This window comes from Meleagris gallopavo, chromosome Z, assembly GCF_905368555.1.
Source record: "Meleagris gallopavo chromosome Z, MGAL_WU_HG_1.1, whole genome shotgun sequence".
NCBI classification, from domain to species: Eukaryota; Metazoa; Chordata; class Aves; order Galliformes; family Phasianidae; genus Meleagris; species Meleagris gallopavo.
In genome coordinates, this window is record NC_139435.1 from 24,116,935 (window position 1) to 24,132,869 (window position 15,935).

Sequence of the window (15,935 nt, forward strand, 5' to 3'; positions counted from 1 at the left end):
AATTTTACTTTGGGGGCAATTTTAAAGCTGTGTGTTGAATCATTAAGTTTGGGAGCAAAAAGGTTTTATTTTTACAGAAAGTACCTTCAGAATGATGTTGAATGTAAAAAAAATAATAATAATAAGTTCTTTTCTGTGTGGCGAGGATGGGCATCAGCATGCATGAAGCACACAGGTCATGGGATACTGAGTTCATAACTGGCCCTGACTGCTAGGAAAATAGTCACAATGAGGCAGTCCTCTGCTTGTTTGTGGGAGAGTCATAAACACTTTGCAGTCTAAAAGCGTTCCTAAATCCAGAGATGGGAGAAGGCTCTTGTGTGAGATCCTGTCATCTGTAGCGGATGGGAGAGGATGAGAGAGTCATGAGATGTGACAGCACTTAAAACACGAGGTTTTGGTTTAGTAGCGTAGGTTTTTCTTAACAATGTGTTCTTTTGATTGGATGATTCTTACCTTAGAAACTTAAATATTTGTTAGGATATGGTTGGTTCTTATGTTGGCAAGTATAGGAGTAACAGGTGAAGTCATGGTCTCTGCTGAAATTTATACAGTTGCGATGTGCAAGACTTGTATTTATTTATTTTTTTTTAATTATACCAAATGTAGCTAATGTTGCCTTTTCTGTGAGAACCCAGGGATGTAATCTCAGTAGTCAAAGCATGGTAAAACCTGTTGCGGTGAATATACTTGAGGGATAATTTTGCCTTTTGCTAGTTAATGCCTCAGTAATACTTGAGACAAATTAAAATAGAAGAGTACCATTACAAACTGATTACTGAGCGTGTCTCTGTTTTTAAAACTTAGTCTGTTATTAAATAGCAAATCAGTGAAAGTATGCTGCAGTTCTCTGTATGCTTAGTAATTTTTCAACTCAGTAAAGAGAGAAGCATTTAAACAAACAGGATAATTTTGAAAGAGAAGCTTATTAGAAGTACATTTCACTGCTCTCTGAGTTTTCCAAACTCTAAGCATTTTCCATTACAATTTTCCTTACAACTTTAGGGTGGATACAAAGAACTCTACCTTGGAAATGTCTTGATACATGTGTGCTTTAACCAGTGGTCTTTTGTTTGCAGGAACCTTTTTTTCTATGAGAATACTTTAAGGAGTCTCTTAATTCCTGTCACATTTTGATTGCAACAGCCAGTGTTGATTGCAGCAGCAAATGCGAGATTGGCTGCTATATTTACCTCACTTAACTGTGTCAAAGGAGGAAAGATGCTTTCTTCCCTGTCCCTTGCTCTTTTGGCCGAGATACCTTTGGGCTTTTCACTTCATATTTAGTAGGAACAGAGAATATAATAGAGACAGAGGGAGGAAGGCAGCACAAATATACCTTCATAACAGTCGGTGCTATTGGTTCAGGTACTAACCACAGCTGAAGCACTCATTGAATGTAGCTATTCAGTTTATTAGGAGGATGCAAAAAGGTTTATTTTTGGTGAGTAAATGTAGGTCTCACTTGTGCTTGAAGATAGCTAGTAGTTTCTCAGGTAATAGAATTTGTTTTCCTATTTAGTGCTTAGACTTCTTCTTGCCGTTAGAAGGCTAACATGCAGTTTTGAGACATATGCTAACTGATACATGTAGTATAGCATGGAAATTATCCCACTAGTCCACTTCTTCTCACTCCCTGTTTCAATGTGATAAAATGGTGAATAGTGGTTAGGAAGTCTTTGTTGTGATCAAATAAATGCTTTCCCGATAAAATCATTGTCAGTGTTTTTGTTTTCCCATTTCCATTATTTAAATTCTGGTTTTTTGCCCTGCATTCAAAGTCCTAGCACCAGCGTGTTACCAGAGTTGTAGAATAGTTGTGGTACTTTGTTGATGCTGAAAGCTTCTGCAGGGTGTAATTCTGTTGTGTTGGGAAGTTGTAGCAAATATATTAATAATCAGGACTTTATTAGTCACTCGTAACCATACCTTTATATGATGAATCCAGGAACTTGTTCCTGGAATGTCAGTTGCACTGTATATGTGAATGTTGAGTAGCTAGAAAGATCTTAGTAACAGGATGATTTGATGTCTCCTGACGAGTAATTATCATCTTAATGATGAAGTGGTTATGGAATTAAAACCTAAAGCAGTATCTGTGGGTAGTAGTAAATTGATGAAGAACTGGTGACTTTAGTTGCTATAATGGTTATATGCTCTACTAGTAGGATAATGGCATGTATGTTTTCATACGAGAAGAGTTAGAAAATTCAGTAAAATCACTTTGGTACAAGTCACTTTGTATATAAATAAAGTATGTTTTACGTTCTGCTTAAGTTTAGCAGTTCATCTTATTCAGATTTAAAATAGCAAGTCTAAATTCAAGGTAGAATGTTTAGTGTTCCCCTCCTGTGTCCCCTAACTTGTTATCACTGCGTTGATACCTTTGTTTAAGTGGCCTTGGGAGCAATTTTGCATCAAAGACATCTGTTATCTTCCTGTTCGTGGGAAGCAACTGGTTTTTAGTACCATATTTCAGTGATTTGCAAATGTGTTTTTTTTTTTAAGAGTCCTGATCAGAAGTGCAATGTTCTCAATTGGTAAGAACTTTAAAAAACAAAACAAAACAAAAAAACCTTCTGATACTTGAAAGGTTTGGAAATATCAACAAAATTATTTTTTCAGCATTTTTGTATTTTTTCCATTAGCAGATTTTTGATTTTTTTTTCTTTTTCTTTTTTTTTTGTAGTGGACCAACTACATTCATGGATGGCAGGATCGATGGGTGGTTCTGAAAACCAACACACTCAGTTATTACAAGTCTGAAGACGAAACAGAATATGGCTGCAGAGGCTCTATCTGCCTGAGTAAAGCTGTGATTACAGTAAGTGCTATTGCTATCTTTTAATGTTTTGAGAGTTATGTTGTTGAAGGCTAATATTTAGTGCAAGCAAATTTATTCTGTTACATCACTTAATACTAAGTTAGTGATATCCTGCAACACTGTGGAGCAGGGCAAGGAGTTCCTAATTAGAAAATAAGCTGTTTTCGTTTGAGATTGCAGTAAGCAGCTTTCTGTTGTGCTTAAGATTTCTGTGCATAGGGGTACAGTTTCTCTGTGGAAGAGGTATTGTTTTTCCAAGGGTCAAACTGAGACATGAAAACAACTTCCCAAAGGAATTTACATCCCTCACAGTCCTTACACTTTGCACTGGAAGAAAAAAAAGTGGTGTTTCTTTGACTACTAACTTTCTGAACCTGAATCTGTGTATTTCCAAAAGGAAAGCATTCTGCTGCTTACTTCTTTTTCTAAATGTGACGTGTGTTTCTGCCTAATGCTTAGAGACTCAGTATTATGCTGATAAGAGTACAGAACCTATGTGTAGATGCAATCCCATAGTGATGAAATGGCCCTACAGGATAAAGAAAAATCTGTCTTTGCTAATTTAAAAATTCAGTGAATTAATTTTGACTAATCCTTACTGAAGTCATACTGTAGCTTTTCTGTTATTTTTAAGTAGTTCATTTATGTGACAGAAAACAGAATACACATGGAAAGGTTTGTGTTGAGAAGGACCTTAAAGATGTAGTTTCAACCCCTTGCCATGAGCAGGGACACCATTCACTCGATCATACTGCCCAGGGCTCCATCCAGTCTGGCCTTGAACATCTCTAGGTACCTCTTCAACTTCTCTGTGTGAACTGTTCCAGTGCCTTGCCAAACTCTGAGTTAAGATTTTTCCCCTAACATTTAATTTAAATCTTTCTTCTTGCCCTGATAGTTGACTGTCTGACCGAGGGGTCTTCCTTGAAGGCCCCTTTTAGGTACTGGACGGCTACAGTGAGGTTTCCCCAGAATCTTTAAGTAAACAGCCCCAACTTTCTCAGCCTTTCTTCATAGAAGAGGTGCTTCAGCCCACTGATCATCTTCATGACCTTCCTTTGGATTTTTTAGCTCATCCTCTCTGCAGCACATAAATATACAAGAACAGTAGTATTTAATGTATTTAATTTACTTCCACTGAATGTGCTATTTCAAGATGAATTGAGGAAGACAAAGGAAAAGTACTCATTTTAATATATTCATGGCCATCTGTAGTAGTTCCAGCCTTTGAACAAAAGTTCCAGAAAGGTCTCTTGTTAACTAGCAAGAGGCTTAATATGTGTACTGGACAGAAACAGGAAGGTGGTGACAAGGAATTAGACCAAGAGAGGTCTGGAAGTATAGACTGGAGCATGGACCTGCTAGTTTTGTGGGTTTTTTTTTTGTTTGAATTAAAAATCAAAGGTATACAAGTAACAAAACTCTTCTAATATCCAGCTCAAGATAAATACTCTTCAGTCAGTGCAGGCTAGTCAAATCAAAAGGCTGGAATCCATACTTTAGAGCATATCATAGCATTTCAAATTCCAGTTGTGATGGTGTGAGATATTACAGCACTATTGCTACTGGATAAGTGCTGATACTGCACTTTGTGAAGGGAATTTGGGGATCATTTTGTCTTCTGAAAAGGAAATGTTAATACTGAAACCTCTTTACAGGTAGGTAACTTTTCTCTTAGGGTTATGTTAGGGATACCTTAGAGTTGAATAGTTCTTTTTTTTTTTTTTTTTGGTTCTTGAGCTTCAGTAGTATACTGAGAAAATACAGTGAGGGAAGAAAAGAAGTGGGTACAGTTCTAAAAGTTAACGATATTTTAGTTCAGTTTTCATTAAGAATCGTGCATTGTAAGGAGTATTTTGTGCTTTAGTTGCTTGTTTTGAGTTTTAAATGGCATCTCCAAGGCCTGGTAAACTTCTGTTAATTATTTCTAGCTGTGGTTAGTGATTGCTACTTCAGTATTAGAGGTTCAGGAATACTATCAGATCATTTCTTGCATCTTCAGTATATGGAAATTGGTTTAAAACTATTATGAAAACACTTGTTTTTCAGAAGCTATTCATCTGGGCCAGAGTTTAAGAATGAATACTTCTGGTTTGGTAGTTGAGTTGTAAAAACTAGCTTTTTTTAACCTGTTTTTAATAGTAGAAAAATAATTCCAGTCAAATCATAGAGTGGCTTGGGCTAGAAGGGACCCTGAGGATCAGCTAGTATCCAACCCCTTGCTGTTGGCAGGGCTGCCACTCACTACATCAGACTTCCCAATGGCCACCCAACATGGCCTTGAACAGTTCCACATCCACAGCCTTTCTGGGTAACTTGTTTTAGTACCTCACTACTCTACAAGTAAAGATTTCTGCCTAACATCTAACCTAAAACCCCTTTCATTTAGTTTATGACCATTCCCCCCACCTTGTCACTATCCACCCTTGCAAAAAGTCAGTCTCCCACTTGATAAGCACCCTTGAAGTAAGGAAGGGCTCTTCTGGAGCCTTCTCTTCTCCAAGTGCCACTCTCTCTACTTTTCTTCATAGGAGAGGTGCTCCAGCCTTCTGATCATCTTCGTGACCTTTTTTTGGACCCTTTCAACAGCTCCAAATGTTTGAAATATTCGTCCTGTTAATCTTTACTTTCACGTTCATGTAATATCTTACTATAGTGATAAGCTAGTTAGCATGTATTTAGTGCGTAGGAGAAGGTCAATACCTTAGAAAATCTTGAGGTAACAGGAAAACTACTTCTGCTGTAGTGAAACTTACTCTTTACTGTATGTCAAAGGTTAGTGTGTTAGAGAGGAGAAGTTGAGTTTCTTAGTGACTTAATGTTCAGCTACAAATGTTCAATAGTTGGACTCTTTATGTATTCTTTTCCTATAGTGTCTTGACATTTATTTTTTTCTCAGTGTTGCTGATTCAGGGTAGGGCATTATAACTGTCTCCCTCTTAACCTGGTATGTTACAATCAGGTTTTCTTCAGTACAGAGCAATACATGAGGACTAATTGTATAATGTTGATGCCTATAGTGCTTATGCTTATGAAATGATTGTATTCTTATGAAGTTTCTTTTGAGTATTTGGATTAGGTGTGCACAAACTGTTTTCAGCTGTGGGCACAATGATTTTTGAGTTCTCTTTGCTGCTTGAAGTATAGAATGTCCACATTTTATTGACGTATAAGCATAAACTTAGCTTCTATCATTGAGTAGTAGTAATGCTGTATTTTCAGAGATTAATATCAGCATGATGATTAGTCATAGGATTAATTATGAGACAAAATTAGTATTCAGAAAACCACAGTCCCTTCTGGTCTTTTTTAATCATTTATATCATTGGGCAGAGATTGCTAGCAAATTCTACAGGGATGTTTTATGTCTTGTTAAATTAGCTTGTTAAAGTAACTTCAGATATTTAACTCTAGAATTACAATGCCATATTTCTAGAACTGGTATGTCAAGACAATTGTCATTAGTTCAGTAGAAAATACTGAGTTTGGTTGGTCTACTCAGAATATTAGCCACTGAGACTATCAGTTGATTTTTCTGCAATAGGAGACCAAAGGAAGAGTATTTAATGTATCCTTACACAACAGGTAAAGAACTGTGAAGAATTTATGTACCATAAGTTATGAAGGAGGACAGTGGAAGTCAATAACTGATGTTGATTTGCTTAAGACAACTAAGGAAAACCACTTTGAAAATGTTTGACTGGTTTATAACAGAGCAAAGGCTTGAACTCACGAGTTCTGCTTAATGATCAAGGCATGAGAAATCCTGGGTATTTATTTAAAAAAGAAAAGTTGACATGTGAAGACTTGAACTTCGTTCTATTCCTTCATCCTGAACATCCTGAATAACTGTTGGAGTTGATTATCAGATGGTGCTTATTAGAGACATCCCTCATTAGCATAAAACCTTATTTCTTCATATCTAATGGTGACTTCTGTGGAGCAAATTAGAAGTGAACGTTGATGGCATGTCTCTAGATATGGGTCTTTGAGCTTAGATTTGTAGTTGTAAAGAGCCAGAGTGTGTCACTCAAAACAATAGAGTTGGAAATCTGACTTCCAGTAGAATTGGCCTTTCACATTTTACTATCTTCAGCTTGATTTGCCATGTTTGTGCTGTCAGTGCCTTTGTGTAGAGGGTCTTGTTTATTCAGTGACTGCTGAATAAGTAACATGATATTCATAGGATAAGTTAATCTAGAAGGGAATTCTGGAGATCTACTGTACCTACCCATCTCCAGACATCACTCAGGAAGGCCAGCACTAATACTTAATCCTGGTGATAATTTATATTAATAAATTTTCAAACCTGACTACAAATTGTTAACATCAAAGTGTTTCTCTGAATTCTATGTTTTTTTTCAACAAAGGGCATGTCTGTTTGGAATAGCTCTTGGTTATGTACAGAGGATTTTGAAAAGCTCTTAGAGAAATGTCATGCTTGACAGTTTCAAAGAATGCTGAAGCTCGATAATTTACAGTAAGGAAAAAATACAAAGAGTACACAAGACTAACTGAAAAAGACTAACACAAGAAGAACTAAAAAATCTTCCATCCATCCATCCAAGTTTGAGCTCTTTAGACAGATGTTATCCATTGGTTGGTCTTTGTTGTACTTTCTGTATTGTAGAAAAACATTTAAATTTCTAATTTCTTAGCTTAAATAAGACGTAGTAATTGTGGTACAATTATTTGCTTTGCTTTTTGTTATTTTGAGATTATGTATACTTGTGTTAAATTTGTAATGGAAATATACTATTGGTTATACCTTAAATTTTAAGACTGTTTTCTTAAGTTGTAAAGAGACTTTTAATTCTTTCACAAATGGTTCAACTAGGATTGAGTAATGAATGCATTTCACATAATAGATGTTTTCTGTGAACTACTTTGTAGAGACTAGAAGAAATTATTGCCTTAAAGAGAAGCAATGATGTTAATATACAGATTGCAAGTCATTCTTGTTACTGAAAGTTTAGATTTCTTGAGTGTCTGTTTCTGGATATCTGGAGCTAGAAACAGGCAAGGTGGAAAGCAGAAGTCTACCTGAGAGTCAGCCTGTTCATTTTAGACAATTCAACTTACAAGTTATCTTAGCTATTTTTCTTGAACAAAAACAAATTGTTATTGTGATAAACTTAGTAAATATTCATGTTATAAATTAGGGATAGAATAAACACAGTTTAGCCCCACTTTACAAAAAAAAATTGAACACTATACATGAAAGAAACTTGACAGCTTCCTATTTTAACCTTTCATTTCATTGTATGTTCTGAAGAAACAGCAAAATAGTTCTTTCTAGTAACCAGTTCCTAATAATTAAAAATTCCTCACTTTTTTAAGATATCATTGGTTCAGCTGTCATTCTTATACCAGTGCTTATGTTTAGTATGGTGCTGGCCACCATTAATAAAGTTGAACACTTTTGAAGGGAAGTAGCATTTGACAGTTTTAAAAATAGATTGACAAGTTTACAGAGGATGCTTCATGCATTTGTCAACTGAAACAGATACAGAAGCTTCCTGTAAGAGTTCTTTCAATAGATCTTAAACTCTACAAGCACATGAGATTTGAAATAGATGTGTATTTTTTTATTGTTAAAAAATAGTATTGCTTAAAGCACTTGTTATGTGAAGAATCATGTATTACAGCATGCTTTTCAAAATTTACTGTGACATAAACAGTGCAGTGATGTGTTTCTTTTATTATTGAATTTTGTTATTTTATTATTTTCATAATTTTACACAACATGAAATGCTTTGGAAGGTGTTGGAATTGAATGACGCAAGTAAATTTTAGATTAGCATTTACTATCTACTGTTTTGAACTTTGATCTTGCCAACAGAACTGTATATGATAAGAATAATGTAGTTAGCAATTTTATCTACTGATAGGTTTGATTCAGTCAGCTGCTAGTGAAGTTGAATACAGACTGATAGCATTTCATTGGTGAAAGTTTTTTTTTTTTAAAACCAAGTCTGTAAATCATTGCCCTTGACAGAAATACCATAGCAGTGAATTTATAATAATTGCTAATTGTGTGGAAATATATTAATTTCTTTTCAGTTGTCTGAGGCTGGAAAACAGTCTGTTTCAGTATGACATGATGAGTATTAATTCATTTTATGTAATTTGATAAAGTGCTTCCTCGGCCTTAATTGTTATTAAAAAGATGACCTGGGTAAACTAAGGCACAGAATACAAACTATAAATAAGGATTTATTTAGGGCATGAGGCAGTTAGCGTTTTTAGGCTTTGGCTTGTCTAAAAAAAATAATGGAGTTGTTACTTCCAAATTAGTGGAAAATATCACATTGACGAGATTGAAATATTGGAGATTCTTGATAGCCCATTGAGGAAACTCTACAGATACAAGTGCAGTCAGGAATGCTTGCTTGTATTTGGAAGTCCTGAAATGGTTGCATTTTGGAGAGGAGAATGCCAGAGCAATGAAGAGAGAGTTGATGGCTAGGAGATGATACCGGGCCAGCATTTCTGCAGCAGGCAGGTATTCTTTGAAACGTAAGATTTTACTGGACAATTATTTTTTGCATTCAAAACCTCTGTATATTTGCATATGGATCTTGACAGTCTTTGAATCTCAACCAGCAATGGCTAAGTTGATGTTCAGAGTGAAAATGCCAGAATGTTGCCCTTTGATTATCAAAGTGTTAATATTCTTGGCAAGCAAAAGGCAAGTATTTGCGGGGAGAGAAGTAAACAAATTGGTTTCTTCCATAGTGTGGATTGAAGAAATTAAATGAGACGTAGAAAAACAAGCATCCAATTCAGCATAAATGAAACCACTTATATTGATGAAGAGTTTCATAATGATTAGGATCTAGAAAAAAAAAATGAAATGTGTTAAATAAACTCATAATGAGATTACCTAATATTGCTGAAGAATTCTGCTTTAGGACTCAAATGCAATAATGTTCCCACACACTTGAAATTGTGACTGTAGTCCAAGAGTACTTGTGTCCACTTCATTGTCAATCAGCATATTGTTACTCTCCTTGACTTTTTCCACAATTTGATGTCTAATTCAGGATCATTATTTCTGCCCATGAGTGGTACCAGTGCATTTTCATGGTGTTGAATGCTTCTTACAGGCTCTGGGACAAGACTTAAACAATTCTAGTGTTTGCATTTGGTATTAATGCTATGCTTTTATATCTCTGAATTTTTTTTAAGTCTTGTTTTCAGTCCTTCTCTTGCTCAATTTGATTGTTTCTTGTCTTCCATGAGATTTATTTATAGTTTATTACTAGTGGATTCAATTGGTTTGTGCTTCTTCTCCCCTCTGGGGTTGCTCAACTGCCCTGCTCTGCAACTTATTGTTGATTATCTGATCTGTCTTATGACAGCCATTAATGACATTTTTAACATCTCTGCTGGGTATACTTGTAATACCAGACCTTACTTCATGGAATGTGTTCCTGGAACGCCAAGTAAAATGCTCAGAATACTCATTTATGTCTACTGATTTGCTGCTGCACCAGGCCACCTCCTTTTTTGCCACCTTCTAAAGTTACTAACTCATCAGCTTTTTGCTTGTTTGTACACAGAATAATTATTCGGATTACTTTGTTAGTGTTCCTTCTGCATCTCCCAGTTCATCTTTTAGATTGCTTTTTAGACAAACTTCAGAAGCTGCTTTTGCTGTTATACTAGTTTTAATCAGTGTGGTTCAGATCAAATCTTCTGGCACTCTTCAGCCACTCCCTAGTCTGTTTGGTATGTTTTTCCACCATCGTTTCCCAGCTAAAAGTGGTTGAATAGGATTTACTACCCCACATCTCTGGCAGTTGTGAACCCAGATTATTTTGCGAATTGTCTAACGTATATACTCAAAAAGCTTTCTTTTAAGTTGCGGAATGTGAAAAGCTGTTTGAAAACTATCTATGAATGTAAATACAATTGTGTATGTGTATCAAGGAATTAGGTGAAATGGGAGAGTTCAGCCTAAGCTCCGACAAATCAGGTCAATTTTAAACTTCAGAACTCAAGCTTTTAGGCTGATATTAGCATATTGTGCTTATAATAGTTCTTACACATTATCACTGTGCAGTAGTTCTTGCATACTAAACATTATCATCATGAGTCAAAGTAGTCAGTTTTCAATTCCTATGTTTGAAATTACTGTAAGTATGCAGTATCTTGAAGCAATGATGTATGGCTAGTCTGACATCTTTGCTCATGATGTTTCTAGCTGATGAGGTCAAGGCAATTTCGCTGGAGAGCTCCTTAAGAAGGAGAGGAGGGAGCAGAACAGATGTGCACTGGATTGAAGTTGGCACCATCTGCCACCTCACAGTTTGTGATTTCTTAAATGGTTGACCTTCTAGGTGGTGTCTACTCCTTGATTCTAGCTTCTGGTCTGGGGATTAGACATGTTACTTTGCCACCCTACAGCAGAGGCCTTGCCATGTTAATTGGTTGTGTTTTCCCCTTGGTCTAGCCTCTTCTACTTACGGCAGAAGCAGTCTTCGTAGCTCTGGAGGTTACACTTTTTCACTAACCAGTGATTGACAGTTAATAAATTGAGGTTCTGGGGCATCTGCTTTCATATTTGTTAATATTTGAAAAGCTTCTGTTATCTAGAGTTTAATCTGCACAGTACTAATAAGAGACACCTGGTATACCAAGCCTAGTTCACAGAGTATGCTTTATGGAAAGTTGATAATGAGTCTAACAGATCAGGACCAGGGCCTTGCATAGCTAGCGGAAGACTTGTAACCTGTTGCTAGTAATGGTAATACTGCATTTATAGAAAAGCATATACAGTTCTACTTTTACAAGTTTCTTACAGACTATGGACTCTGATTGGATGCACTCTGAAGTGCTGAGGGAGGTGATGGATGTTGTTGCTAGGCCCATTGTTTGTTTGTTTTGTTGTTTTTTTTTTTTTTTTTTTTGAAAGGTCGTAGTGAACAGGAGGGTTATTCGAGAACTGGAAGAAAGCTGGTAGACTTACACTCTTCAAAAAGGGCAAGAATGAGGGCCTAGAAAATTACAGATCAATTAGCCTTTTCCGTATCTGGATAAGTGATGGAGCTGCTTATCCTGGATGCCATTTTTAGAGAGATGCCTGTGGACAGAAAGGTGACGGGAAGAGTCCAAATGGAGTCATCAAGGGGAAATCATGTTTTACTAATATGATAGCTTCTGGGATGTCATGACTGGCTGGGAGGGTGAAAGGACAGCAATGGATGTTTGTCTGTCTTGACTTCAGGAAGACTTTTGACACTGTCCCCTATAACATGCTCCTAAGTAAGCTCAGCAAGTGTTGGTTAGATGAGTGGACAGTGAGGTGCATTGAGACCTGGCTGTCTGGCAGAGCACAGAGGACTGTGATCAGCCACCCAGAGTCTAGCTGCTGGTGTGTTAGCTAGCCACTGGGTCTGATCTGTGTTCAGAATTGTTTAACTTAGTGTATGAATGGACAAAGTGCCTCCTTAGCAAGGTTGCTGATAATATGAATCTGGGAGGTATGGCTGATACACCAGAGGGCTGGGCTACCATTCAGTGAGAACCTGGACAGACCGAGGAACCTAATGAAATTCAACTTTAACAACTGCAGGTCATGCACCTATAGAGGAACAACGGCATGCATCAGTACAGGTTGATGGTTGACATGCTGGAAGCAGCTTTTGGGATAACAACCTGATAGTTTGTTCTGGTGGAAAGTTAACCATGCATCAGCAGTGTGCCCAAATGGCCAAGAGGGCCAATAGTGTCCTAGAGTGTATCAGGAAGTGTGTTTCCAGAAGTCAAGGAGAGTCTTCCCTTTGATCGTCCCCTTCAAATCACCACTGATGAGGCCACACCTGGAATGCTGTGTCCAGTTCTTGGCTCCCGAGTAAAATAAGCTGGAACTACTGAGGAGAATCCGATGGAGGGCTGCAAAGATGACTGGGGACAGGACATCTCTTACAAGGAGCTGGGCCTGGAGGAGACTGAGGAAATCTCATCAATGTATACAAATGTAAGAGAGGGTGTCAAGAAGGTGAGGCCAGTCTTGTCCTGTTGCTAGGCACCACTGGAAAAGAGGCTATAGGTGAAAACTGAAATATGAGATTCTTTGTCTGAATGTGATTGAAACTTCTTCAGTCTGAGGGTGGCAGAGCAGTGGAGCAGGTTGTCCAGAAAGGTTGTGGAGTCTCCTTTAGAGATATTTAAAACATGTGGGAGGTCTTGTGCAACCTACAAGGTCGTCCAGCTCTGTGGTGCTCTGAGGTACATAGTGTGGGATTTAACAAAAAGATAGTTTATCACTACAAAAGCAGCAGCAGATGTGTAGTTCCTGCTCCTATATTTGCTTGTTCCATAAAGCGATACACATGATTTTTTTCATTCTCTGATTCTAGAATGAAGCAGCCTTGTTTCCTGTCTGATTAATAATTCCTTAGTGTCTTGCTGTGTATAAGATTCCTTACAAAGTTATCTTTGTGATTTAAAATTAAGTTCCAAGTTAAGGTTCTTTCAGGTGATAGGGTTCTGATATTTTCCAATGCTTGATGCATGATAATGATGGATATTGCAAGCATTTTGGACCTAATAGGTAACTGCAGTTTTCTGCACGGCACTCCATTCTGTAGTCTAATTCCCATTAGAAGTCTTTTTTTTTCCTCAATAAGCAGTTGAAAATAGCATGGATCAGAGGTACGTTTACATATAAACCACTACAACTTGGCTTAATACTACATAGTAATTGGATATTATTAATAGGAAAATAACTGAAAAAAATACTAAAAAGATGAGTAGTATAGGACCATAGGATAGATGATTCTATACCAAATAATAAAAATTAATTCTTATTTGATCACTCTTGCATTGGAACCTATTTGCTGAATATGAAGAAAACTAGATTGACCAGGTTTGTTCCTGAGAACTGTAGGCTTCAAATTTAAAATGCGGTTTAACTGCCAAGGTAACACATACAGTGTATACTTGTCCTAGAGTTAAAAACATGGTTCTTATATGAGAGGATTCTTTCAATGGGTTTAACCAAGCTGTCATTACAGATGCATACTGTACTAACAGACTAATAATAAATTCTGCTCAGTGTGCTTCTACTATCTTAACTGCAGCAGGCCTCTACTTGAGTTTGAAAAGAAAAAATTCTAAATGTGTTTAGTAAATGTTTGAAAGGCAGCTGTCTCTTTGGAAGGCAGCTGTCCAAACCTGAGGTCTTAAATGCGATATTTGGATAGTGGCAAAGAATGTAAAAACACATAGTAAGCTCATATTTTTCTTTTTTTGAAGGAGTATCCTTGCTAAAACTTTTCTCATCTATACGTGTGCCACTAAGAGATTTTTACATCCACCATGTCAATGATGAGTCATTTAGCTGTCCTATGTTTTGCCACCTAATGGTTTGCTCAGTACAACATTTAAAAAAAAAAATGTTCTGTGCTTGCTTGCAATAATGTTGTTCAACAATTTATTAAAAATAAGTGCTGCTAATTTAACAATAAGTGGGCATGGATTTTGGAATTCAGGAAATAAAAGCATTGTTTTCTGTTTTTAGATCTACCTGGATTTTGTTTTAGGAAAAAATAAGTTTCACAGTGAAATAAATTCAAACTTGACACATCTCATGGTTTCAGTACATTTTGCACAAAATGTTAAACAGTGAAGTATAACACTAAGTTAATTACACTTTGAGAACTCCATCTAGAGTAACTGATAGATTAGAAAATATATTTGCAAAATTTGAGACTTCATTTAATTTATACTAAATGGTGATTCTAATGTTCGCTCTCACAAAGCTGAATGCTTTCGAAAGTAACTTTTTACAAGTTACTTTCTACAGGAAAGACTACAGGATTCTGTTTACAATGATATCATGCCTGTATAGCTGGGTTAATGGTAGGGGGAATAAAGAACATCCTGGGGGAAGCGTGTGTGGGATCAGTAACTCCGTGTTGGAGCAGTGTGATGGACTGACTGCAGCTGTGATGCCCTGTGCTGCTCAAGGAGAGGAGGTACAAAAGGTTGGGTAAGGGAGCTGTTAGTTTGCTTTTAAACATTGCTCTAGAATGTTAGTAAGCAGCAGTAAATTACACTTATCTCCCTATGCTGTGTCTAACTGATCTGTCTCATTCTATGAGTCTTCTCTCATTGTATTTTCTCCCCTTCTTCTTTTGAAGAGGAGGAACCAGACAATGTGGTAGAGTTTAACCATTCATTGTTGAGAAACAGGGACACATTCAGCTCGCTGCAGTTTTGTGTTACCTAGAACCAACTGTACTAGTACTCTTGTTAGACTGGTTAATTCAGTATAAGAAATCTCCATAGAATGCCAAATAAGGCATCAGAAGAACACTAGATAGGCATAATGTGATTCATTCTTGACAAATGCATGATTTACCATCATAAAATAATTTACCATATGATCAAAGATGTGATAATGACTTCACAATAAAATAAAAATATTAACTTTTTTTTTTCCATGCTTTTCTGGCAACTGCAATCAGATACATTATTTCCCTCCTTTTCCTTTTTTTTTTTTTTTTCCCTTAAAAAAAAAAAGGCAGACTACAGCAGAAGAACTATGTAGGACCTGTCTTAGAATTTACTGAATGAGAACCTTTTGCAAAGTTACTAATAAAAACAAAATGAAATCATTGTGTTGTTACTGATCAGCTTTGAGTTCAGAAGAAGACAGATCACACATGGTTCAAGAGATTTGCTCTTGATGACAAGATTTCATTTTATTTTTATTGACAACTTTGCAAACTGGAAAAATAACTTTTTCTGTATCATGTGTTAGATTCTCATCTCTGCTGAGCTGTGGACAAACTTCCTTGCTTTCCCTTGTTTTCTTAAAATGCTCTGATTGCCTTCTCTACTTGTATCTAGCACAGATAATGAGATACTGTTCACCACGTCTTGGATCTGTTGCCCTTCTCTAATGTCCAGACTAGTTTGAGTCTCTTATAACTGTGGGAGAAGTTTTTTCTTTTTCTCTCCACTTTCTATATGTTTCTATTTCATTCATATGTTTTCTTTTAAAAGTCATTGTATTCTTGCATAGTTTTCTCTTCCTCCATATGCTTTCAGCCATATGCTCTCAGTCATTATAATGTGGTATAGCTCTCAGCCAGCC

General features: G+C 36.5%; 1 protein-coding gene across 2 annotated transcripts in view; it reads left to right on the forward strand.

Annotated features, from left to right (window-relative positions):
* Positions 1-15,935, forward strand: part of CERT1 (ceramide transporter 1) — a 75,372-nt gene that overhangs the window by 867 nt on the left and 58,570 nt on the right. For both annotated transcript variants that reach the window (XM_085214507.1, XM_085214508.1), the window contains exon 2: positions 2,690-2,824. In XM_085214507.1, coding sequence (XP_085070633.1) covers positions 2,690-2,824 — 135 coding nt within the window. The remainder of the gene's footprint in view (positions 1-2,689; positions 2,825-15,935) is intronic.